This window comes from Fonsecaea pedrosoi (genome assembly GCF_000835455.1).
Source record: "Fonsecaea pedrosoi CBS 271.37 unplaced genomic scaffold supercont1.7, whole genome shotgun sequence".
NCBI classification, from domain to species: domain Eukaryota; kingdom Fungi; phylum Ascomycota; class Eurotiomycetes; order Chaetothyriales; family Herpotrichiellaceae; genus Fonsecaea; species Fonsecaea pedrosoi.
The window spans coordinates 1064784-1088239 of NW_013550609.1; the positions used below are offsets into that span (position 1 = coordinate 1064784).

The window sequence follows — 23456 nt, forward strand, 5'->3', positions numbered from 1 at the left end:
ACAATAAATAACCACATACCGTTTCTACGAGTATACCTACCCAAGTCCCGAGATGTTTGACGGTCCAGCGATATCACGAAGTTATAGTCACACCGGTCCTTGTCCCAGACCTCAAAGACGGAATCCTGTGTTCGAGGCATTTGCAATTGCCTACTCGTATTCCGCCGCCCAATTGACCCTGTCAGACCATCGTGAGGTATTCCTACGCCACTAATTCGTCTGTTATCGGTGCGTCGTAATGCTCCTGAGATACTCGCACTGTCTCAGGGCGAATGGTTTAATGGAGTGGTGCTGGAACTGTTGGTAGAGCAAAAAGTCCTACTTCGTAATGTACTGGTTACATCGAGAAGCAAGAGCAGAAACAGGGAAAAAAGAGGGTTGGGGGAATGACAGTTGCCTGTATATTGTATACTGTATCTGGTTCCTGGATTCCTGGTTTACATACGTACACTCCTCTAAACAGTAACGGGGGGGGCGTGATGCCCAGGTTTTGTGGCCTGATGATACCGCCCAATCTTCCATCTCGAAAAGCGGTGACCATCTTCATTCTTCCAACAATCCACCGCATTTGTGGCAAGGGTGAGAAAATGCCTGCCTGACTTAGGGTGAATACTCATGCTGAGTGTGTGAGGGTTCAGCATTCTTTTTCTCGTCTCCTTGAGCTGTCATGACCACGGCCTCCGCGTCATCCACTTTGACGACGTGCCTGTGGTGGGCCAACTTCTCTTCAAGCTCGGCGCGATGCGACGGTTTGGCGTAGAGGTAGTCGATTTCTTCCAGAGTGAGGCCCTTGGTCTCCTTGACGAAGAGGTAGATGAAGACGACCTGCAAGACGTTGCCGATGCAGAAGAGAAGATAGAATTTCCATCCGGCGTGCGTGATGCCAATTGGGCCAACCTGTGAAGACCATGGTTAGCTTTCCACTCCATTTGCTGGTCCTGGGTTGACTTACCTTGACGACCACAAAAGTCATGAGCCACTCCATACCCACGGACAGTGCTGAGCCGGCATGGCGCAGATGAAGGGGTGTCACTTCGGCGGCGTAGAGGAAGGGCAAACCGCACCACGAACACCCGTAGCAGAATTCGAACAAGAAGATAAAGACAACCGACGCTGTCAAGGACGAATCGTTGTACACTCCAAGCCCGATGGTGTAGCAGATCATGCAGATGGAGCAGCCTACGGCTCCCCAGAGCAAGACAGGTCGCCGACCCAAAACTTCGACAGACCAGATGGCGGTCAACGTGCCACCCCAGAAGACAAGCGATAAACCTCCCGAAGTGATGCCCGCCTCATTTGGAGTCATGCCGAGATTGTTGATGAAGAGAAATGAGGCGTAGTACGCGATCAAGCAGATACCCCCAAGCTGCTGAAAGAACTGGATCAGGATGCAAATCCAGATTCGCCATGTTGCGTTGACGGGTGACCGATCGAACAAGATGTCTGAAATGCGGAATTTGACTTCATGTTCAACCTCCAAAGCTTGTATGACCTCGCGATGATGCTGCAGAACAGTCGGGTGATCGATGGGGACGTTGAAGATGCGAGCAATAACCGAGTCTGCTTCCGCAAGATGGCCCTTGCTGTACAGATAACGTGGTGATTCGGGGAGCAGCGTAATAGTTCCCAGCGTAAGAACGCAGAAGACCATCTGGAAATAGAGTGGCAGGCGCCAAACGATTCCGCCCGTCATGTTTTTGACCATCCCGTAATCGAACCAGTAGGCGATGACAAGGCCGAGAATGACGATCGAGATCTGTACCGACACGAGGGCGCCGCGGCGGGAGGCGTGAGCACATTCTGACACCCACACAGGGATGATGGAAGAGTTGATGCCGGTGCCGAATCCGCCGACGACGCGGCCAGCAATCATCATGGCGACCGATGTTGCTCCGCCTTGAAGTCCAGCACCGAGAATCAGAAGACAGCATCCGATCATCACCAGCACGCGACGGCCGACCTTCATGCCGAAGATTGCGGTCCCGATACAGCCGACCAGACAACCGATGTCGTAGATAGCCACCACGGTTCCTTGCAGGTTGGCATCAGTGGCTCCTATTCCGAGCCCGTTCAGCAGCTGAGGAGTCGCGATCAGACCCCCAAAAACTCCCTGGTCGTAGCCAAACAGCAGAAAAGCCATGGCAGATGAGAGCATGATGCATACTTGGAGCCACACTCCTTTGAGCGAGCTCCAATAACCAACGTGAAAGCTTCCCATTGTTACAAAGATATGATGAAGTCGAATGGTTCGGAACTGTTGATAAGTTGCACTTGGGTCTTGGAATTTATACTGCACCACCAACTAATGCGTCTCCATCAAGGAGTTCACAATAGCCAATGGATCCATGAGCTGGAGTACCCTCCAGGTATATACCCAATGCTCTGGGTCAAGGGACCTGGTCGATTCCCCAGATGCCGAGGAGAATAGATCTCCGAATTCACCAATCTCCGACCGAGGAATTCATGACGCCCCAGTTTTTCTGGTCCGCCGATAGGGCAATCGAGGCTGGTGTATCTGGGGTATCCCCAGAGAAGACCCTTTTGTAGAAGAATGCGGGAGCAGGGACCCATGCTGTCTGGGGAAACGTGTACGCGAGTTCCCAAGGACCGAGCAGCCTCGCGAGAGGTTACAATCCCGAGCGACAAACCCGATCACCAACTCGGAAAGGACGGCGTTTCCTAAGAGGCACAACGTAGGCATGTTGAAGGGCGTGATTAGACCTGTCTCGCGCTTTGGATATTTCCGTAGGTGTTCCCTTATTCGATGTATAAAGGCATACAACTGTGACTTATGTGAACCGTGCGTTGCGCTGCAAAAGAATAATACTTCTAACTCTGCAAAATGTCTTCCCATTCCCCTAGCCAAGGTGATGTGATGTCGTCGGGTGCGGTAAATTCTCTAAAGGTCGGCTGGAGACACTGCTGAATGTAAGGGTCAGACGACGAAGAGGACGACCAACTTCCGAATACGGCGTCCCCTGCGGCGGCGTTGAGTTGCTCGTCATAGCGCTCCTCGAGTTCGAAGAAATACCCCGATGAGAGCCCTTCGATGTCCTGGCCAGCGGTCTTTCGTACTGGGCTTTCCGTTACTGCTGGTTGTGTCGAAACACTGGCTCGAGTCCATTCAAAATTGTTGGGGCTGAATTGTTCGCCGCCTATCGCCTTGACTGGACCTGACCGGTTTGCGTCTGCAATGCCTGAGCCAAGCGACTCCAGGTGAGTGGGAAAGACTGAAAAAAAAAAAGGTCAGCAAAAGAGTTGATATTACGGGTTTCTCGAGAGATATGATGTGACATACGATATCGTGGAGGGATTCCAGGTGTTTGTAGAGGGCTGCCAGCACTCTTGCTAGCAGCTTCTAGCAGTGTCACAGCCCGCTGCACGGCTGTAAATCTCTTTCCGAGCGTCTGTAGAAGGCCCGTCAAAGATATCAATCTTTGCACCGCTAGGTGGCGTGCCTCTCCATTGGACGATTTGGCCTCAAGGATTAAGATTGTCACGGGAGGCAAGAGAAAATGGAGACTTCATGTATCAGCGGAAGAACAGCATTCAGCGTGATCACAAACTCACCTCCAAGCTGGCATAAAGGACCGACATTGTGAGCCCAACGCATCTTTGGCTAGTTCAGAAACTTGATGAGCAGCCTCAATTGCCTTTTTTCTAAGCTTCCTGCAATTCACTCTCTCATTCGCTGTATGACGGCACCGCAGTGTGCAACTCGAGTCAAAGTAAAACACGCAATCTGCAGCTGCCATGATCATCTGCAAGAAAAGGCGCTCAGATGTTGCACGTTGTCCCGCATTCGACGTGGATTGTTCATCTGGTGAATGTCTGAGCTTCTCAGACAATATCGTTGCGTTCTTCTGCAATTGAATGCGACAATTTGCCAGTTCCGGGTTCGTGAGAGCCATGGAAGGGCACGTCCCACTCCCTTGTGCGACGGTATCGTGCTGACTTGACGGGTATGGAGCGGCATGCTTTATTGAGAGCATGTAATGGATATGAGCCATTAAGTGCACGAGATTCCCAAAAGATTCCATGGAATGATGGGCTGTAGTATCGGCGGAATTGCATGTGGACGATTCCACTCTTGCAACTGGTAATCTCTGGTTGTCGAACGGCGATGGCAGAACATGCTCCCAATCGAGATCCATTCGCATTTTTGGCGCCCGCCGCCGACTGAAGGCAAAGATTGTCTCGCTGACGAGGCAGCAACACCATAGCTGGTGCCAAAATCTCTTGTCTTCACCATCGGTTGTAGCACGCACCATTTTCAAGAGGTCCAGGGACTCGGCATAGGCTAGGGCAGTCCCAGACCAGAAGCAGCAATCTCTTGCACCGTCTCTTACCTCCGTGCTTTGCGTCATAAGTAAGAGGGCCTGTAAACGGCTGATGGGATCAGATTCAACATCGCAATGTAGGAGATGCCTGACGCGCTCATAGTAAAGCTGCTGAGCATCTTGGGGGTTGTTGTGTCCAAGCTTCTGCAGAAGTGACACGGGCGCAAGCTTATGCGATGTCAGCAGCTGAACTCATTACATTCTTGTAATCTTTCGAAGTGGTAACTTACGGGACAAACAGCCATGATGGTAGCATACACCTCCAACAAGCCAGGACGGGGGTTCTGCTTATGAGTCGGGACTGCAGCGGGAGATGATGCCAACGCCATACGCCCTGGATGCAGGACGGGGAAAATTGGGTGGATGTTGTCCCAATATACCGAGAAACACTGTCTCACAACTGCCCTCGATGGAACTTCAAAAACACCCTTGTTGGCAAGAAATTCAACGGTGGCTGGTTCAAGATGGCTCGGTAAGGCTGCAATGAACGATGGTATGCCACCAACCTGCCGTTTGGTCGTTGCTGGTGCATCGTTCGCGTGTATGGGACTGCAGTTGAACTCGTGTGTCTCTAGAATTGTGGGATCCAGCATGAATGGCTTGCTTCCCGTCGTCGCGGATGCATTGCAAGAATCGGAGACTGGCTGTCGGGAGGAAGGCATCGTTCCGTCGTTACTGTCGAGTTGTCTCGGTGATTCATAAGAATAAGTTGGACCATCTCCAGCTGCGCATTTGCCTCGTTGTTAGTTTCTACAGAGGAATATCCTCAACGATCAAGGATCAAAACATACAAAGCATCGGACGGCTAGCTTTGCGCTGCACTCCACACCGAGACGAGGGGATGATGGGCTGCGTGGCGACCTTGCGATCAAGCACAACGCAAGGTTTCGAGTCGAGCTTGCAGTTTGTACATGGTATGCCTTGATGCTGCTGGTCGCACCGGACTTTTCTTTCACGGCAAGATCTGCAAGCCCGGATGGCACGGCGCTTGCGTTTGATCACGGTCGTCGCCGAAAGAGGGCCTTCAGAGCTCTCTCGTATCTCCATGATGTGATGGTTGTGGTGCATGTTACGCGCTGGTGACCCAACAGCAAAATTGTTTTGGATGGAAAAAGGTCGAACCAGGGCAAATATGGCTGTCAGTCAGCCTGGGAGTAGTCACAGGTGGTGTGGAGGCATCGTCGGCTAACAGGTTGGGACCCTGAGAGGGGGGCGGCGGCGACCATTGCCTCCATTGCCCAGCGAGTCTCTCCCCGCAATAATAATGGCTTTGATTCAGAGGCGATGGTGTGCCTGGGGACTTGTGCTTAGGGTCTCCGTTTCCCCCACAGCGGTGTCGACAATTTGGGGGAACGGGGGGGTGCAGCTGTCCCTTGCAGGTCGTTGTGGAACAGACGGGTGGGATGGTGCCTGTGTAATGGAGTGGTATGGTATTGTGTAACGATGAGGGAGATTTATCTGACCGCAGTCTATCACGTGACTTAGTACGCATGTTTTGTGCGCCAAGACGCCAAGATACCAAGGTCGGATACCGGAGAAGACAACGGAATTCACCAGTTTTACTTACCAAGTACAGGAGGCAAAGTACTTGTAGGCACTAGGTTAGTCTTTGCCGAGGGACCCTTCAGTGGCCCCGAATGGAGGGTTCCTGGGGTACTTGGTCCCCAGAACGGGGGCGTCTTGACCTCCCATGCATTCCAGAGCCTCTGCCGCCTCGTTCGACTGAACTCAACCACAGGCGCACTCACACCGCTAGAAACGAAGAAACCGAGACAAGTAATATGCCGCCAGAGGGTGAAGTGCAAGCGAAGCGGCGATACTCATCCAACGCATGCATGACATGCAGGAGAGCCAAAATCAGAGTCAGTTTTTCCCCTACAACTTGAATGGCGTCGAGCATAGATGGGAGTGTGACTCTGACTGCCACAGTGCGACAACAAGAAACCCCGGTGTTCCAACTGCGTCTACCGTGATGTCGATTGTCTACTTGGCCAAGATGGCCGAAAGTGAGTCTGTCCATTGCAACAGGTCCTGGTCATGAAAGCAAAGAGAATAACAGTTGCGCCGCCAGACCTGCTTCCGGCATCAGCAAGAATCTCAAGAACAACGGAGCCAACCTCGAAGACAACCTCTCCACGGGCAACTCTTCCATCGTGTCGCCGCACGGCTCCAAAGCCTCGGGAACATATAAGTGGCCGACAACGAGTTCAGCGCCTTTAAAGTTAGGAAGTGTCTCCTACTCGACGCCATCACCTATAGGAGAGCAAACATTCAACCCTTTCAACCCTCCGGCGGACGACGAACAACGTATGAGGTCGCAATTTGCAGACGCCGGGGTTGACTATTGGATCGAAATCGCTGGACAGGAAGGCTTCGAAGAAGCGAGTGACGAGCTCGATCTGCTGGATTTACACACGATCGATACGGCCCAACTTTCACTTGTTCCCAGCGCCGATCTGTCAAAAGACAACCGCGGCGAATTCAGACAGGAAAATCCCGACTACACGACTGTCAGTCCAGCACAGGACATCGACCCATTGTTCAGCAATGACCCTGAAGCATTCTCTGTATTGAAAGACCATGACCGATCCAATGCTCGCCAAACGACTGCAAGTGAAGCAGACAGCTGCCAAGTTCGGGACGAGCCCACAGAGCAACTGGCCAGTCGGCTAGGTTGTCTGCGCATCGCTGAGGACGGCCATTTGAGATACTATGGTGCTACGAGTAATCTGCATCTGTTCCGAAACGGCCTCCAGCATTGCTTTCAGCCCTCTATACGGACAATTCGCACTCATGGTCAGGATGCCCTTGAACGTGCTGGTCTACACTGGTCTTCGGACCCTCGATACGAAGACCATCTCACCACCTTATTTTTCGCCTGGCACAACCCGTTTCTCGGTGTTGTGGATGAGACTGCTTATTACCACTATCGCCAATTATACCGCGCTGGCAACACGACCATTTACTTTTCTCCGACGCTGGAGAACGCAATGTAAGACCATCCTTGCTACGCATGGCGTTGTCTCAGTCTTCCACTAATATGTGAGCCAGACTTGGAATTGGTGCCGCATATGCAACTCGCAAACACCCAGCGATCAAAGACGACCCAGCGGAATTCTTCGCCCACCGATCGAAGGTGCTCCTGGACATCGAGATGGACAGCCCGAACGTGGCAACAATTCAAGCACTAGTAACCTTGTCAGCCCACGAAGCGGCATATGCAAGGGATTCCAGAGGTGAGCATTTTCTCCTGGTTATGGTGAACCGTTTACAGGCACTGACTCGATGTGTAGGATGGCTCTACACAGGTATATAAATTGAAAGTCAACTTTCGATACTAGCGTCTTACATGGAGGTTTAGGAATGGCGGTGCAACTACTCTCGGATCTGGGACTACATCTGGAGCTCGATCAAGCGCGCGTCTCAGGCCATGACACTCCAGACATAACAAATTTACGTCGAACAGTCTTCTGGGCTACGCAAGGATTGGACATGTGAGTATTATTGCTTCGAGGACTCCGATTGTACTCGTCTTGAATTCTGCAGGAAGATGTGAGAGCTAACATTGAACCATTTTCTCCAGCCTGTGGAGCGCCTACAGTGGTAGACCCTCGTCAATCCGATACGACGAACAAAGAATACCGTTTCCTAAACTACTCAGCTTAGACACATGGCGACCGTATGTGGATGAGGGTGACTCGGCACAAGTCCCAGCCGGCCTTGATGTGTCCGTCATTGGCCAAACCCATGTTTACATGGCTCAGTTGACCACCAAAATCCGCAAGATATCCAGGTTCCTGTTGGTTGACAATCTGCTCCTTTTTGTCAGAGTTGACGCGTGCTGATGATTGATTGACTTAGCTATACTGGGCCACAAGTTGCCATGACTGAAGCAAAGGCTTTTGCCAGAAACATGATGCGTGACTTGCGACATTGGCGGAATTCTCTACCTGCCGCGATGCAGGTACCTTTTTTGGATTCTGACGACGACACAGACGACGCCAACACGCCGATAGCTCCGGCGGTGATCATGTTGCAGTATGTTTGGAGATTCTCTAAGTCGTCACACGATAGCTGCTAATCTCCCGGGACAAGTCTGCAATTTCTCGAAGCCGTCATTTTCTTACAGAGGCCATTCATATCTGCGCCAGACGCGCCCGGAACGAACACCCTCCAAGCAGACCAAGCCGACGACGACAGCGGGAGCATTTGCGACGCCTCTGCCAACGCCATCTGTCGCCTGGTCGTCATCTACCGGCAGCAGTGGAACCTACGACGCGTGCACGCCCAGATTGTCGCCATCATCCTCACAGCCGCCCTCATCCACGTGCACAATTGCTGCGTCTTCTCCAGCTCCAAGGGCGTCCAGGCGCACAAACAGTTGTCGATCTGCTTCCAGGCTTTGGGCGAAATGTCCCACTTCAACATGAGCACGCGGGCACTGGAGATCATTCTGTCGCTACGCCGGGATTGGCAGGATCAAATCTTTGGCGATCTGGGGAGGAAGCGCCTCGGCGGTGATCTTCAACGGCTGCATTAGAAAGGAAGAGATCGTTCGTTTTTTTATTTTTGCTACTATTTGACTAGAGTTCCTCCCACCCTAGACAAATCTTCAGAGGTATAAGTGTGCCTTCAAGCACGGAAATATTGGACTCGCCAGCAAGTCACTGCTCCCATCTGGAGTTGTGATCCCATGCCATCATGACCTCCGTAACAATTGATATTCATAGTAGGAATCAGGACCAGGATACATATCATATTATTCCCTGCACAGCAATCTCTCAAGTTTTAGCCCGTGTAACTTCCCTTCCTTACATACATGTACTTCCTCGCCAGAGCCGGAGTTACACCGGACTTGGACAGCTTCTACAACCCCACAGCCCACGGGTCTAGATCTGGGGGAGTGAGGGCTGGAGTGAGTGAGTGACTGAATGCCCCGGTCGCTGCAACTTGGGGGAGAAGAACCTAACTTGAAAGCAACCCATCTCCGAGGAATCCATGTTTTGTGTTTGGCGTGTTCCATTTCGGAGATCTGGGGAGCGGGATCCGAGGAGATTCGATGGTTTGTCTGGGGATGAATCTCCGGAAAACGAAACAACCCCAATAAGTCTGTGCGAACTTTTTTTCCCTCCGCAGCGAGTAGTAGTGAAGGGGGAGGTTTTGTTTTACCAGGAACACATACACAGAGACAAACCACATACGAGATACACACAGTTGGAAAAACACCAGCACTTTAACCTAGCAAAAGCCTGGTACAGAAAGAAACACCCAAAAAATGTCGTACAGTGATCTAAAAGACAAGACGTTCCTGATCACGGGCGCCGCGTCAGGCATGGGCCGCAAGACGGCCAATCTACTCGCAAGACAAGGCGCGAACCTGGCGCTGCTCGACCTGCGCAAACCCGACGACACGCTGGCCGAAGTCGAGGCGCTGGGCGTCCGCGGACTCGCCCTGTCGGTCGACGTGCGGGACGCCGCGGGGGTGGAGAGCGCCATCACCGCGGCGCGAGAGCACTTTGGCGCCCTGCACGGGGCGGCCAACATGGCCGGGATCGTGGGGAGCCAGGGCCTCAAGGGCAAGGGGCACGCGTTGGACGTCGTGCCCGACGAGGACTGGGACACCCTCCTCGGCGTGAACCTCAACGGGGTCAAAAACTGTCTGCGCGTCGAGCTCAAGGTCCTCGAGGACGGGAGCTCCATAGTCAACGCCGGCAGCATCGCGGGTCAACAGGCCTGGCCGTTCCTGGGGCCGTACTGCGTCAGCAAGGCCGGCGTGCTCAGCCTGAGTAGGATCGCCGCGCAGGAAGCCGGGGCTCGAGGCATTCGCGTGAATGCGGTCGCTCCGTGAGTGGGCCCTTCCTCCGTACCAACGAAGGGGTGGTGGGGGAAAAGAAGATACTGACGTGTGGACAGCGGCATGATCCGAACGCCTTTGACGCAGGCGATAGGTACCGACCAGGAACTATACGATGCAATGGGCGTCAGGACGGCGTTGAAGCGGATCGGCGAGCCAGACGAAGTCGCAAGGCTGATTGTCTTCCTCCTGAGTCAGGAAGCCAGCTACATAACAGGCACGGTAAGTCTCCAGTGGCAGGTGTTTCAGAGTAGATGGGGCACTTACATTCGCTATCTGTGTAGGTCATCAATGTTGACGGTGGATATTCGTGACCATCGCTCCTGGGAAAGCGAGACGACAAAGGGTCCTCAGAGGCATGCTCGGCCGGTAAGGCTGAGTGCCGGTGTTGCTCCGTCATGTGTCCGACTCAAGTGGCCTCTCTCCCTTTGCTGCATAGAAATAGCAAGGGATAAGTATTGACTCGGGGGTATATACTTGGATATAATCCTGTTGAACGAAGCGGAGGCAGTATGTATATACCGGCCAAGAGTTTCCAAAAAGGGCAATATATTTGATTGGCTGGTGGCTGGGTAGATTCGGCACATATGATTGGTCAGCTCGTGACAGAGTCACGCTATGCTATTCTCTCCACTCTCGATAGCTCCTCCAAGGTCTTCACGGGCTTTCTAGCCATCTTGAGTAGTTTTCGCGCTCACTCAACAGGTCGCTTTGAGGGCGGGTCTTTCTACCGTACAAAGTATAATATATCCATAATGGCAAGCAAGCGAGGATGATTTAGCCGACCAGCCAAGCTAGCTGCTTGTGGCATCTCGCTCGCTCGTTCCTTTCCCCCTACCTTCTCTATCGCTGTAGCGTCTGTCAGTCGTTCACGGATTCGCTTATTCTGCTGTCTTTGAGGAAGCTCGCAGCGAGCTATGGGTTTAGACTTGTAGAAGAGCGAGGGGCACTGGGGAAAAGGGTCTAAGCTTGAACCACTGCCTCCTGATAGGTTGGACATGGACGACATTTCATTTCATTTTTTACTATATTTGTTGGGTGTCACCCCTCCATCTCTCAAGACCATAAACAACTAGCCAAGGGCATTCATTACTATAACTTTACCAATATCTCGTGCTAACTACTGCCCACCCCGTCCTCAAAGTGGTGCCCAGTGTGCTGCACTCCATCATTTGTAGAGGCTCGGGTACTCCGCCTTGATCATGTCAGCTCCCTTCTCAGCCACCATGTAAACGTCGTTCTGGATGCGGCAGTCAGGAATGACGGGGAAGACCGAGGCGTCGATGACGCGCAGGCCCGAGGTGCCGTGGACCTGCAGCTTGGGGTTGACCACACCCTGCTTGATGTCTTTGCTCAAGCGCGCGGTACCACACGGGTGGAAGCCCGTCTGCGAACGCTCCAGGATCTGACGGATCATGGCCTCGTCCGAGTTGCGCGGCATGGGCCAGGGGTAGTCGCCCTCGATAATGTCCTTCATGCCCTCGCCGTTCATGACGATGTCGTCGATCATGCGCACACCCTCGCGCAGCGCGATCAGGTCCAGGTCGTGCGAAAAGAAGTTGATGTTGACGTATGGCTGCTCCTTCGGGTCGGTCGAGTTGAGCTTGACCTCGCCGTTGCGTGACAGAGGGCGCATCAAGTCCACAATCACAGTCAGGTAGTCACCCTGCGGAGGGGTCGGGAAATGCCACTGGAAGGCGTCACAGAACATGGGCTAAGGCAGGCATTATGTTAGCGACATGCTGGAAGAGAGCCTTTGGGGAAGGATACTTACCACAAAGTCAACCTCAAAGTGTGGCTGTCCGCCAGGCCCAAAGGGGTCAACTCCGCCGTTCTTGGCCTTGTACTCTCGGTACTCTTTGGATGTCTCGAACCATTCGTCAGCACGGGGAAAGGCAACCAGTTCAAGCAGACCGCTGCTGTACGGGCCGGTACGGTCCTTGCGGTAGGCGGCGACGGCACCGTCCTTCTGAGGACCGGCACGCAGGAGATGGCTGTCCAAGCCGTAGCCGTCCTTGATCTTGAAGACGTGGGACAGGATGGGGTGGTCCAGGAGATTCTGGCCCACGTGCTGCGAGTCGACGAGGGTCTTGATTCCCTTGGACTCGAGGTGTTCCTTGGGGCCGATGCCCGACAGCATGAGGAGCTTTGGTGATTCAAACACTCCTTGTGAGACAATGACCTCGTACTTGGCATGGAAGGTGTAGTCTTGACCGTCAGGGCCGATGACGGTGACACCAACAGCCTTGTTGCCTTCAAAGACAAGCTTCTTGGAGATGGTCGAGGACATCAGTGTCACGTTTGGCTTGCCCTCGAGGAAGACTGCGGCGGTCGATCGGACACCCTTGTAGATGGAGTTGACGCACTTGAACAGACCCTTTTGGGTGCCGCTGTAGACGTCGGAGGTAAGCTCCTGGCCCTTGCTGACCCATGCCGTCTCAAGAGCATCCCGGAAAGGCTTGAGCTCGGGAATCAAGTCGGAATGCGAGATGTGAAGGGGCCCACCCAAATTGCCAATCTTTGCAAGATCGGTCGAGTAGAGGTTGTCGTCGTCGTGGTATGTCGTCGACTTGTTGAAGTATGCTTTGGTGTTCTCCCAGTTCCACTCGTCTGTGCCATACTCGGCCCAGTCATCGAAGGTGGCCGCGCTGCCACGAACCCATGTATAGTAGTTGCCACCACTGCTGCCACCGAGCATCTTACCACGAGTGTTGGGCTTCTCAACTCGGGTGTAGTCTGGTCGGTTGATCATGGTGGTTTTGTAACCCCAGTCATATTGGCTGCCGCGCAGCTCAAAGGCACGGGCTGGGGTAGAGATCTCGGGGATTTCGCTAGTGTTACTGCTTTGGGTCAGCAACAAAGGTTGAAGCCAGGGGATCGATGGGGCCATCGACGTACTTGATACCAGCTTCGATAACGAGTATCGAGACCTTGGGATTCTCAGCCAGACGACCAGCAACAACACAGCCAGCAGTGCCACCACCGACGACGATGAAGTCGAAGGCTTGAGGGGCACCTTTGGGAGCTGTGGCTGGGTGAACCATTGTGATTAGTACAAGGAGGATTCTTTCTGGGTATGAGAAGAGGCTGTGTCAGGTGGATTATTGCTAATGGGATCGAGGGGAAGAGGGCAATGGACTGTGAGTGAATTGAATGTGAGCTGCTTGGATGGGAAGACTCTCTATATACCTTGAAAGCCGGTGAGAGCGTGTATCAGACGCTATCCGATGTAAGTTTGACGGACCAGACATGATGTCGTTGTCCATGCGTCTTTTGGAAACGTTTTGGTCCCAGTCACCAATTCACAGGGATGCTTCACCCCAACGGATGATGTTGTTAGATGCAGACGACCTCATGGTTGGCAAATGGATGAGCCCTTGGACAGTGGTCGGCTCCAGAGTGTCTCGATAGGGGCTAGACAGTGCGGATGAGGACCAGGGCTGGTACCAGCTTGCGCGTCAGGAGTAACTTGAACATGGAGAAGCCGGTCTTTCCGCTTGGACATGAAGCTCAGAGTTGTCTCGGTTGATGAGCAAAGGGGGAGTTCAGCAGAACTGGTCCCAAGTCACCATTCGTACGAGCTGTACGGGAAGAGCAAACCATTCCTCCACAGCCTAACATGCATTCGCACGAGCTGAAGGTTTCGGCTCAACCTGAGGAATTTACAGTAGTATCTCCTCCAGATGTATTATTCATCCGTGGATCCACTGTTCCAGGCATGGTCCTAGCTTCTGGACATGGCAGACTTCAGCCTCGCAGCAAGCGATTTTGGTGTTGCGCTGAATGCCAATCATACGTCAGTCGGTGTTGCTCTGCCAATCACCGGGCACTGGAAATTTTCCTGTTGCACGTCTAGTAGGGGCACTCGCATAGTCTAGCTACCTGTTGCTGAGATATGTCTCTCGCACGGATCACATTTTGCCTGGTCCACCAGATGATCTGATGCCAATAGCACCCGCGACTCCCCGTCAGCCGGAAAGCTTGAGTTGTTGGCCGTCGGGTGTGATGATACCATGGACGACTTCTCTGGAGGCAGGTGTGCTCCAGGGAGTGACAAGGGACAGTCGGTATAGACATCAATGACTCGCGATTCTGCACTTTTCTCCCCATCAAGTCATGGGCGCGTTTGTTGGACGGATGTCGAGTGGCCACAAGAGTTGCGTCAACCACATTGTCCGTTGGGAATGAATCCTTGTATGCTGTACATACCTTTACCCCGGTGTCTATCCGGTCTCTTGATTTGACATGAGGTTTAGGACACGAGGTAAAAAGATTCGCGAATAATTTTGGTCGGTGAATATCCGGTCGGTGAATATGTCCTAAATGGACCCCTGGGCTTAGACTGGCTGGGTGGCTTCTTACTCGCTGTCTCTGGATGATTGTAGTAGCGAAATGCCTGGGACTCGTCGCCCACCTTTACCCGGCCCAGAAATCATGGTCAACCCGCCCACCTTTACCCGGTGAAGTAAGAGCGAGGCGAGTTTCGGAATGCCTAGGAGGGCCTAGGTAAGAGTCAGCGACGGAGGGTTGAGCCTTCGTGCGAGGAGCCATTGGGGGTCTCATGCTGCTCGCCGTTGATCACTCGATGCAGTGTGATGAGTAACGAAGACACCATTGTCGCATATGGTGGGAATGTCCGAGCAATTGATGGAGGATTGTTGAGCATTGCACAATTAATTTGTGGTGTTGTGGTGTTGATCAGGGATGGTTCAAGAAGTGCTGGTTTTTGGTCTTGGCGGCTTTGGCGAAAAGCGCCTCACGAACATGAGTGTTCCAACTCCCTCCATAGGTAGTCGGAGCCCTCTAAAGCAAGGCCCCGACAGTGCCTAGAACTACCCCCAGCCCCTATTTCCAGGCGCGTTTCTAGCCCCTAAAGCGTCGGTCCAGGGCAGGTCTACTTGTATGCTCGAAACCCCAACGATTCCCCTCACCCTGGTGGTAACTGCGCCCCTCTTATCTTGTAAATCTTCACTTCACCATTCCCCCTCCACCAACCGACAACTTGCTGAATAATTGATCAAGCAGCGCTGAATCTACCATACTAATCCCCTCGCCACCCTCAATGGTGTTTTCTCGGACCATGACCCGCCTCGGCTTCAGCCTCACCCAAGTACATCAAGCAGTGCCCCCGATAGCTATGATATCACCACCATAACTGCGCATGTGCATTCTGACAAATCGGCCCTTCCGCAGCCTGGCGGGAAAGTATCCTCCACGCCATGTTAAAGCGGGTAGCATCCGTCTACATGCTGCTTCTACCATGCACAAGCCAATATGGACGACGCCGCAGTAGAGAGATCTGATGTCTCCACGGGCCAAATTCCACCACGAGCCTTCAAAGCACGGTCTCGCATCAGTGCCGCTTGCGTGCGTTGTCAAAAAAGGAAGATCCGCTGCGACGGGGCATTGCCAGCCTGTAGTGCATGCCGAAAAGCAGGGACCCCGTGCGTGGGCGGAGGAACATCTCGCGATATCCCTCGAAGGTGAGCCATGTGGTGCATAACGGACCACGAGCAGCACTAACCCGTTCGCCGATCAGCTATGTGCAGGACTTGAAAGCCCGAATCGCTTGGCTGGAATCCATTGTACGGGAACATGTGCCCAGCGTCGATCTAGATGGAGGCCCGCAGGATCAGTGCCATAGCACACCAGGTGGTCCGCCAAAGGAGTCTGGTCGGCTGCCTCAACCTCAGCAGGACGATGGAGTCTCCGACACCTATTCTCCCGAAGATGGGTCCCTTAACGACATAACTCGTCAGATTGGTCTCGTCTCGGTCACCACGGGGGCAGATCTCCGCTACTTGGGCCCGTCCAGCGGGTTGTTCTTCACCAAATTCGTCTTAGCAGGACTAGGACGCAAGATTCAGGTCGAGAAACAGCGCTCTCTTGGACCTGCCAAAGATGGCTTTTCTATACCCGCCGGTCTCCTGGTGGTTCGACCTCAAGACCTCCCGCCGGACCAGAGACACGCGCGGTGGTTGTCGCAAGCATACTTTGACACGGTCCATCTCCAATTTCCCTTCCTGCATGAGCCGACGTATATGGAAATCCTCGACAAGCTGTATGACGGTGTCGAGGTCGGCCCAACCTCCGAGTTCCAGGTGTTCATGGTGCTTGCCATTGGTGCGACGATCCTGGCACGTCGAGTAAAAATACCCCTGTGTGCTGAAGGTTATTGCGCTTCTGCCATGGCTCGGCTCGACAGCATCTTTCAGAGGGCGTCTTTGACAGGGATACAGTGCATCTTGCTTCTGCAGATGTATGCCATGAACAACCCCTCGTCTGGCTTGAGTCTCTGGGCTCTGCATTACCATTGTCTGGCGTGGACAATTGAGTTGGGCCTGCAACGCAACGCCCCAGGACACCTGTTTTCTGCGCCCCAGCAAGAGCTACGAACCAGGGTCTTTTGGTGTGTCTACACAATTGATCGCGCCTTGTGCACTCTCATGGGAAGACCACTTGGGTTAATGGACGAGCAATGCGACCTGAGGGTGAGTTATGCACCCCTAACCATTTGCAGTTTGCTCGGCCAGTATTAACTGCTACAGTTACCGTTAGACATTAATGACAGCGACCCTGATCGCACCCAGACCCGGGCCGAGGACAGGAACGACTCCCTAACAAACCTATCCAGTGCAATCCACCTCTTCAAGCTGGCGAGACTCAACTCGGAGATAAAATGTGTTTTGTACTGCACTGGCCGACAATATCCGCCCTACACGCAACCAGCTACTACTGACCTCGTCCAATGGAAAGAAGATATATTGAATCGACTTCGGAGATGGAAGGAGGAGATCCCACGACATCCAGCAGCTAGCGAACGGTGCTACGTCAACCACCTCTGCGAGATCAAATACCACGAGTTGGTCATGCTGGTTCTCCGACCGAACCCTGTTTTCCAGCATCCCACCAAGGCGGCGCTGCGTGAATGCTTCGCCAGTGCCATGGCCTGCAGTAAGCTCTACTACGAGCTTTATGCTGCCAACAAGCTCCATTACAGTTGGATTAGCGTCCATTCGCTCTTTCTCTGTGTCATCACCATGTTCTACTGCGTGTGGACGCCCGACGGAGTTGCCGACGAAGTGGACGTCGACACGCTTATGAGGGCGCTCAAAACTACCTCTGACGTCCTTAGCGCGACGGGGGAGTATTGGCCCGAGGCGAGGAGGAGTCGAGATGTGCTGGACCGCATCTCGGCCGCGACCATGTCGAGATTTACCTCAAGATTCTATGGAACGCAAAGCCTCAAAGTTCAGGCGAGACCACCACCCACGCCGCCCATCTCCACGACTACAGGGGTTGAACAACGAGCAGATATCCCTAACGCGGATCTCGTCCCTCAAACGGACTTTCCGACGCTCCAACTCGACAACGGGAATATAGATGGCGTGTATATGTCTCCGATTTACGAGACGCATGCCGACTCGTTCAACACCACCGACATGTTGTCGTACTTTATGGGATTTGGTGGGGATGGCAATATCAATAACGCCCAGATGGCGGACGAGTACTCGTATCCCAGCGTGGACGAAGTGATGCAGAATTTCTTTGCCAACGGCCTCCAGGGGTTTGAGCAGATTATTCAGTAGACATGTTCCCAAAAAGTATACCTTCTTACAGATGCTGTATTGTCAAGGCAGGTCATGGAGTAGAACTCGACTGATTAGTCTCAACGCGGAAAGTCGTCCGTGTCAGCCTTGTGTGGCTTCTAAGAAATATGTTCAGAAGAGATATTATTCAGCGACAACGGCCTTCTCATTCACTTTACCAATGACTACGTACAGTAGACCATGTGAACCGTATACCAACGTCATTCATGTCCAGACAGATGCGGAAGACTCCGACTCTGGCTGGCAGGAAAGAGACGGAATCCCGCTGCTGCCAAGGATCCGCCGAACTGTCGCCGAGCTCTTCCGCTTTGGATCGAGTATCGAGATTGACGACTCACGAGTATGTACGAGGTACTGAGTACTGAGCACTGTATCGGGATATGACCAACTCATCGGTTCATCGACGGCGGTGGTCCGTCTCCCCGTCTCCGTGGTCCTATCCTTCCTCTCTCTCTCTCTCTCTCTTCCTACCCCTCCTCCTACATCCCTCCTCTCTGGGGTAACGGCTAGGCCCGTCACCATGACGGCGATTGACACTGGCGTCTGGATGTTGCGGACTGCTCTTCATGCAGACAAAATATCTATATATAAGGCAGAGATGTCTCATCCCCTCCACAGTATCTCCATATTCAACAACACACCTGTCAATCGGACAATCAAATCTTACCTCGAGTTCTTCTGATCAAGGACAACCAAGACCAACCCCAAACATATCACAACTCCCAAATTCGCCATGTCCACTGCCAGCACACCCGCCAAATCCGTGACCGTTGCCATCCACGGCAAAGACATCTCGATCCCGACGGGTCTCTTTATCGACAACGAATTCGTCAACGCAATCGGAGGGAAGACGTTCGAGGTCGAAGACCCCAGCACGGGAAAAGTGATCCTCTCCATCCAAGAAGGTCAGGCCGAGGATGTCGACGTGGCCGTCAGAGCGGCCAGGAGGGCGTTTGATGGAGGCTGGGCTGACTCGGACCCGGCGTGGCGGGGATCGCTGTTGCAGCGCCTGGCGGACCTGATGGAGACGCACCGGGATGAGATCCTCGCCGTCGAAATGGCCGACAGCGGCAACACGCTCAACCAGGTCTCGACCGTCGACCTCCCTGGCTCGATCGGCACGTTGAGGTACTACGCCTCCTGGGCGGACAAGGTCTATGGACGCACCTCGGCCACCGTCCCGGGCACGTTCACGTACACGGTCAGAGAGCCCATCGGGGTGTGCGGCCAGATCATCCCGTGGAAGTACGTTTTTCCTTACCCATTTCTCGTGACGGCAGACAAGAAGAAACTCAACTAACCGCTCCGAACAGCTTCCCCCTGATGATGTTCATCTGGAAAATCGCCCCGGCCTTGGCCACGGGCAACACGGTCGTGATCAAGTCCGCCGAGAGCACTCCGTTGTCGGCCCTCAAGATGTGCGAGCTCATCCGCGAAGCTGGGTTCCCGGCTGGCACAGTCAACCTGGTGTCCGGGTTCGGTCCCACCGTGGGCGCGGCGATTGCGAACCACATGGACGTCGACAAGGTCGCCTTTACGGGGTCGACCGCGACTGGACGCGTGATTATGAAGGCGGCCGCTTCGTCGAATTTGAAAAAGGTCACTTTGGAGCTTGGTGGTAAAAGCCCGGTAAGCTAGACATCCCCCCTTCCATCCTCGGCTGTTGCTGTTCTCTTTCTTTCCTTTTTCCTTTTTTTTTTTTAGCCTTTTGGCCCCCAGCAAGAAGCTGACAACTACCCAACCACAGAACATCATCTTCCCCGACGCCGACCTGGAAAAAGCCGTCGACTGGTCCGTCCTGGGCATCGACTTCCACGCCGGCCAGGTATGCCACGCGGGGACGCGCATCTACGTGCACGAGGACATTTACGACGCCTTCCTCGCGGCCTTTACCGCAAAGTTGGCCGCCGTCAAGGTCGGCAGCAACTTTAGCGACCAGACGGACCAAGGGCCGCAGATCAACAAGTCCCAGTACGAGAAGATCCTGGGCTACATTGACGTGGGCCGACAAGAGGGGGCGACGCTGCATCTGGGGGGACACGCCATCTCCAAGGACGGAGGGTACTTTATCGAGCCGACCATCTTTACAGATGTCACTCCGGAGATGAAGGTAAGCAAAGAATACGCTCGACTCCAAAACGAAAACCCCCCCGTTCTGCTGCCCACAAACGCTGACTCGGGGGTTCCAGATCGTGAAAGAAGAAATCTTCGGCCCCGTCGTCGTCATCGCCAAATTCAGTAGCGAGGAAGAAGTCCTCCGCGCGGCCAACGACACCAGCTACGGCCTCGCCGCGGGCGTCCACACCAACGACTACCAGCGGGCGCTCCGCGTCACGAAAAAACTCAAAGCCGGCACCACCTGGGTCAACATGTTCAACTTCTTGCACTGGAGCATGCCCTTTGGCGGGTACAAGGAGAGCGGCATCGGGCGCGAGCTCGGCGGCGAGGCCCTCGACAATTACACGCACGTCAAGACGGTGTATTTCAACATGGGGCTGGCGGCGCCCAAGCAGGTGTCGTTCTCGGGCTAGGTTTGGTCAGTGGGTTGTCTGTTTTCCACTGAAGAAAGCTTTGGTGACTCGGTGAGGAAGAGGTTGAGCAAGATGGGTTAGGTTTGTTGATGTACATGTGTGGGATGAAACAGATATAGTATGGTTATTTTTTCATATGTGACGATCAACGACACTCGTTTATAAGTAGCACGCGAGATTCTAGGTAGTGACAATGAAAACAAAACACAGGTGGAATGCATCAGTATTCTCGACAAGTACATGTACATGTATCCCGCTCCCTTTTCCCTTTTACCCTTCCCCTGTTTCCTTCCTCCCTCCCTCTGGCATATGTACTCTGCGGACAAGGCTGTCCCGAAAAAGGGGCTAGTGGTCTAGTAGACTAGTGCGCAACCGAGTCAAACCAACCAGCCAGCCAGCCACTTAACCGCCCTATTCACTCGTACTTGTGCTTCGTACTTGGTATATCAGCGACAAACATCTCCCTCGGTCGACTGTTTGATCAGCTGGTGGGCCGATAACATACCATGCCAGAAGTGGGTGGGCGGTGGGGAGAGGAGAGAAAGAGAGGAGCGGTCCGCCACGACTCCGATCCAGAAACCGACGATGCTGCAGTGTGGGCCTCGATCGTCGAGTGGAGGGAGGAACGGAACGCCTCCTCCTTAGTCTCCTGTATCTAGCATATAAGCGTGCATGAAATGAAGTCGATCGAGGCGCGAGCTGCATCTCTTTGCCGCGCTACGGAGGAACCATCACATCCAGATTCCCCAGCCTCTACAGATAGTTGCCTCCACCTTCCATGAGCAGTCTAAAAACAAGTCAATCCGAAACACAATGCAACAATAGCCTGAGCTGTTGGTAGGAATATTATTAGGTATTGGAAGATACAGCCACGGAGGCAAGAAAGATATGGTTGTCGTGTGGGCTGATCCGTCAACCTCCCTTGACTAGTCGTTCCGATACTTCAGCCTCGGGCATCACTTCTTCAAAGGTGCAGTTGGAAAAAGCAGTTAAGCCTTCCCATCTCTTCCCAATAAAAGCATGCCTTGCTAAAAGCATATCGTCCTTCCTTCATCTTGTGCTTTTGTCGATCGATGTTTGCGCTCATGTTCTTCACTTAGGCAGCAGCGGCAGCAACCTCCTCAGTCGTGCCGTTGGTGCCGTTCTCGGTGGCTTCACCGGCTTCACCTGCTTCACCAGCACCATCTTCTTTGCCTGGGCTGTCGATGGCGACCTTGACCGCGATTTCGCGACCCTCGATCTGCTTGCCGTTCATCTCCTCCACAGCCTTCTTCTGCATCTCCTCCGAGGCCAGGGTCACGAAGCCAAAGCCACGGCCTTTGCGAGGCTCGTTGCGAGCCGCAAGTTTCTTGACCATGAATCGGGGGATGGGACGCAGGGCGATCTTAGCAGAGCTGGGTTGGTAAGCGGCGAAGAGTTCCTTGAGCTAAATACAAGGGTTAGCATACTCTATCACTGCGACGGGGTATGGGGTCCTTACCTTTTCCTCGCTCAGGTCGTAGGGCAAGTTGGCAACCATGACCTTGGTGGTTGATGGAATACCATCTTCCGGGGGACCACGTTGCTTGGGGGGGCGGGGAGTGCGAGACTTGGCATCAGCTGCTGGAGCGGCTTTGTTGGCATCGGCAGTGACATCCGTCAAGGGAAGAGGGTTCTCTGCGAGGTCAGTGGCAGGTGCACCACCCTCCTACAAGGAAATCAGTCAGCAGGTTCCGGAAGGGTCAAAATGATTTGTCGCATCACGTACAGCAGCGCCTCTTGCGCCTCCACGGCCACGACCACCCCGGCCACGTCCGCGTCCACCACGACCGCGACCAGCGGATCTCTTTCGGTCTGCGTCTGCCCCTTCGGCAGTACCTTCGGGGGTTGTGGCCTGATCAGGCTTGCGAGCAACCTGGACAGAGACTTTGCGCTCGAGAATCTCCTTGCCGGAGAGGTTCTCGATCGCCTTTTCCGCCTCTTCTGCAGTCTTGAGGTCGACAAAGGCATAGCCTACTGGGCGGTTGGTGCGAGGGTTGACGGGGATTGAAGTTGACTCGCTGTTGGAACAAAGTCAGACACATGGATGCGATAGAAGCCCAGAAGTTGCCACCTACACATCATAGCCAGAAAAGAACTGCTTGAGTTCCGCCTCAGTGGTCGCATATGCGAGATTCCCAATGTACAAACGCCGGCCCTCGGCAGCAGAGGCCAGAACGCTCTCGTTGTTGGCAGCAGAGGTATCCTCGATGCTGGCGTTCTTGAGGTTTTCGGCTAAGGCGTCTACGGCAGAAGACATTGTGGCTGAGGCACAAGTTGGTGTTGTTGACAAGTGGTTTGAAATGGGGACTTGTGGAAGGGAACTTGACTCAGGTAGCTAAGGGCTGCCTTGGGAATCAATTGACGGAGGGGTGTAAAGGGTAGCTAAGTGCCCTAGATTCAAAGGATTGTTTGAAGATGAGCTCGCGTTGTGATCAGTCGAAGGATGAACTGGTTGATGAGTAGACAAAAAGGAAAGGGAAATTCCAAAGGGGCCTTTTTGACTGCTGGCCGAGAGAAAATTAATTGTTTAGCGGCAATAGCGGTGGGATCCATTTAGTGACGCGGAAGTGACGAATCGGCGGGCCTAAACGGACGGACGCGAACCAAAAGAGGGTAAGCGCCAATGACATCCGGTGACACTAACGGACATTAACAAAGGCCCTAGCCGTGGGTGAGTGGGTGACAAGTGCAGGACGCAAAGCCCCATGTCAGATGCCAGGCCGTGGCGAAAAAAAAAACTGCTGGATGCATGCATGCATGGCAACCAAGGGTGCATGGTCAACATCAGCTCTTCTTCGTCTCGCGTGCCCAAAGTGATGTACTCCCACGCCTCCTTGCCCCAGTTGCAGCTAGCCTGATGAGCCCTGCATTTTGGTCCTTTCTCCACCAGTCAATTATTGCTTGCATGGACACCTACGAGAGACTTGTACCTGACAGACGCCTCCTTTGACCCGCACCATACCGACCTACTGGGATCTCCTAACCAGATGCCTCGCAGACAGCGGCACGCCAATCAATGGACGGACATTGGGAACCGTTGTCAAAGAGGTGGCCGAACATTCACAAACGGAGTAGTGTGATGGAGACCAGGTGAACATCC

At 53.6% G+C, this 23456-nt stretch overlaps 8 protein-coding genes across 8 annotated transcripts; 4 read left to right on the forward strand and 4 right to left on the reverse strand.

The window, feature by feature from the left end:
- Positions 1–600: 600 nt before the first annotated feature.
- On the reverse strand, positions 601–2155 carry Z517_10448 (uncharacterized protein; the record flags this gene model as incomplete). The annotated part of the gene is made up of 2 exons (XM_013424059.1): positions 601–897; positions 953–2155. 2 exons carry the CDS (start codon positions 2153–2155, stop codon positions 601–603), a joined length of 1500 nt encoding a protein of 499 aa, XP_013279513.1.
- Positions 2156–2829: 674 nt separating this feature from the next.
- Z517_10449 (uncharacterized protein) lies at positions 2830–4585 on the reverse strand (the record flags this gene model as incomplete). Its single annotated transcript, XM_013424060.1, has 4 exons — positions 2830–3230; positions 3299–3522; positions 3571–4508; positions 4571–4585. The coding sequence occupies 4 exons, from the start codon at positions 4583–4585 to the stop codon at positions 2830–2832; spliced, it is 1578 nt and encodes a 525-aa protein (XP_013279514.1).
- A 1727-nt stretch (positions 4586–6312) lies between these two features.
- Z517_10450 (uncharacterized protein) lies at positions 6313–8880 on the forward strand (the record flags this gene model as incomplete). Its single annotated transcript, XM_013424061.1, has 8 exons — positions 6313–6346; positions 6369–7332; positions 7392–7576; positions 7634–7648; positions 7702–7834; positions 7924–8133; positions 8202–8378; positions 8436–8880. The coding sequence occupies 8 exons, from the start codon at positions 6313–6315 to the stop codon at positions 8878–8880; spliced, it is 2163 nt and encodes a 720-aa protein (XP_013279515.1).
- Positions 8881–9615: 735 nt separating this feature from the next.
- Z517_10451 (uncharacterized protein) lies at positions 9616–10508 on the forward strand (the record flags this gene model as incomplete). Its single annotated transcript, XM_013424062.1, has 3 exons — positions 9616–10184; positions 10254–10416; positions 10479–10508. 3 exons carry the CDS (start codon positions 9616–9618, stop codon positions 10506–10508), a joined length of 762 nt encoding a protein of 253 aa, XP_013279516.1.
- An 854-nt stretch (positions 10509–11362) lies between these two features.
- On the reverse strand, positions 11363–13238 carry Z517_10452 (uncharacterized protein; the record flags this gene model as incomplete). The annotated part of the gene is made up of 3 exons (XM_013424063.1): positions 11363–11908; positions 11969–13034; positions 13093–13238. 3 exons carry the CDS (start codon positions 13236–13238, stop codon positions 11363–11365), a joined length of 1758 nt encoding a protein of 585 aa, XP_013279517.1.
- Positions 13239–15468: 2230 nt separating this feature from the next.
- Z517_10453 (uncharacterized protein) lies at positions 15469–17783 on the forward strand (the record flags this gene model as incomplete). Its single annotated transcript, XM_013424064.1, has 3 exons — positions 15469–15677; positions 15734–16685; positions 16743–17783. 3 exons carry the CDS (start codon positions 15469–15471, stop codon positions 17781–17783), a joined length of 2202 nt encoding a protein of 733 aa, XP_013279518.1.
- A 754-nt stretch (positions 17784–18537) lies between these two features.
- On the forward strand, positions 18538–20335 carry Z517_10454 (uncharacterized protein; the record flags this gene model as incomplete). Its single annotated transcript, XM_013424065.1, has 4 exons — positions 18538–19049; positions 19118–19433; positions 19552–19914; positions 19994–20335. The coding sequence occupies 4 exons, from the start codon at positions 18538–18540 to the stop codon at positions 20333–20335; spliced, it is 1533 nt and encodes a 510-aa protein (XP_013279519.1).
- A 1096-nt stretch (positions 20336–21431) lies between these two features.
- Positions 21432–22613, reverse strand: Z517_10455 (uncharacterized protein; the record flags this gene model as incomplete). Its single annotated transcript, XM_013424066.1, has 4 exons — positions 21432–21761; positions 21816–22022; positions 22083–22374; positions 22432–22613. The coding sequence occupies 4 exons, from the start codon at positions 22611–22613 to the stop codon at positions 21432–21434; spliced, it is 1011 nt and encodes a 336-aa protein (XP_013279520.1).
- Between the last annotated feature and the right edge of the window lie 843 nt (positions 22614–23456).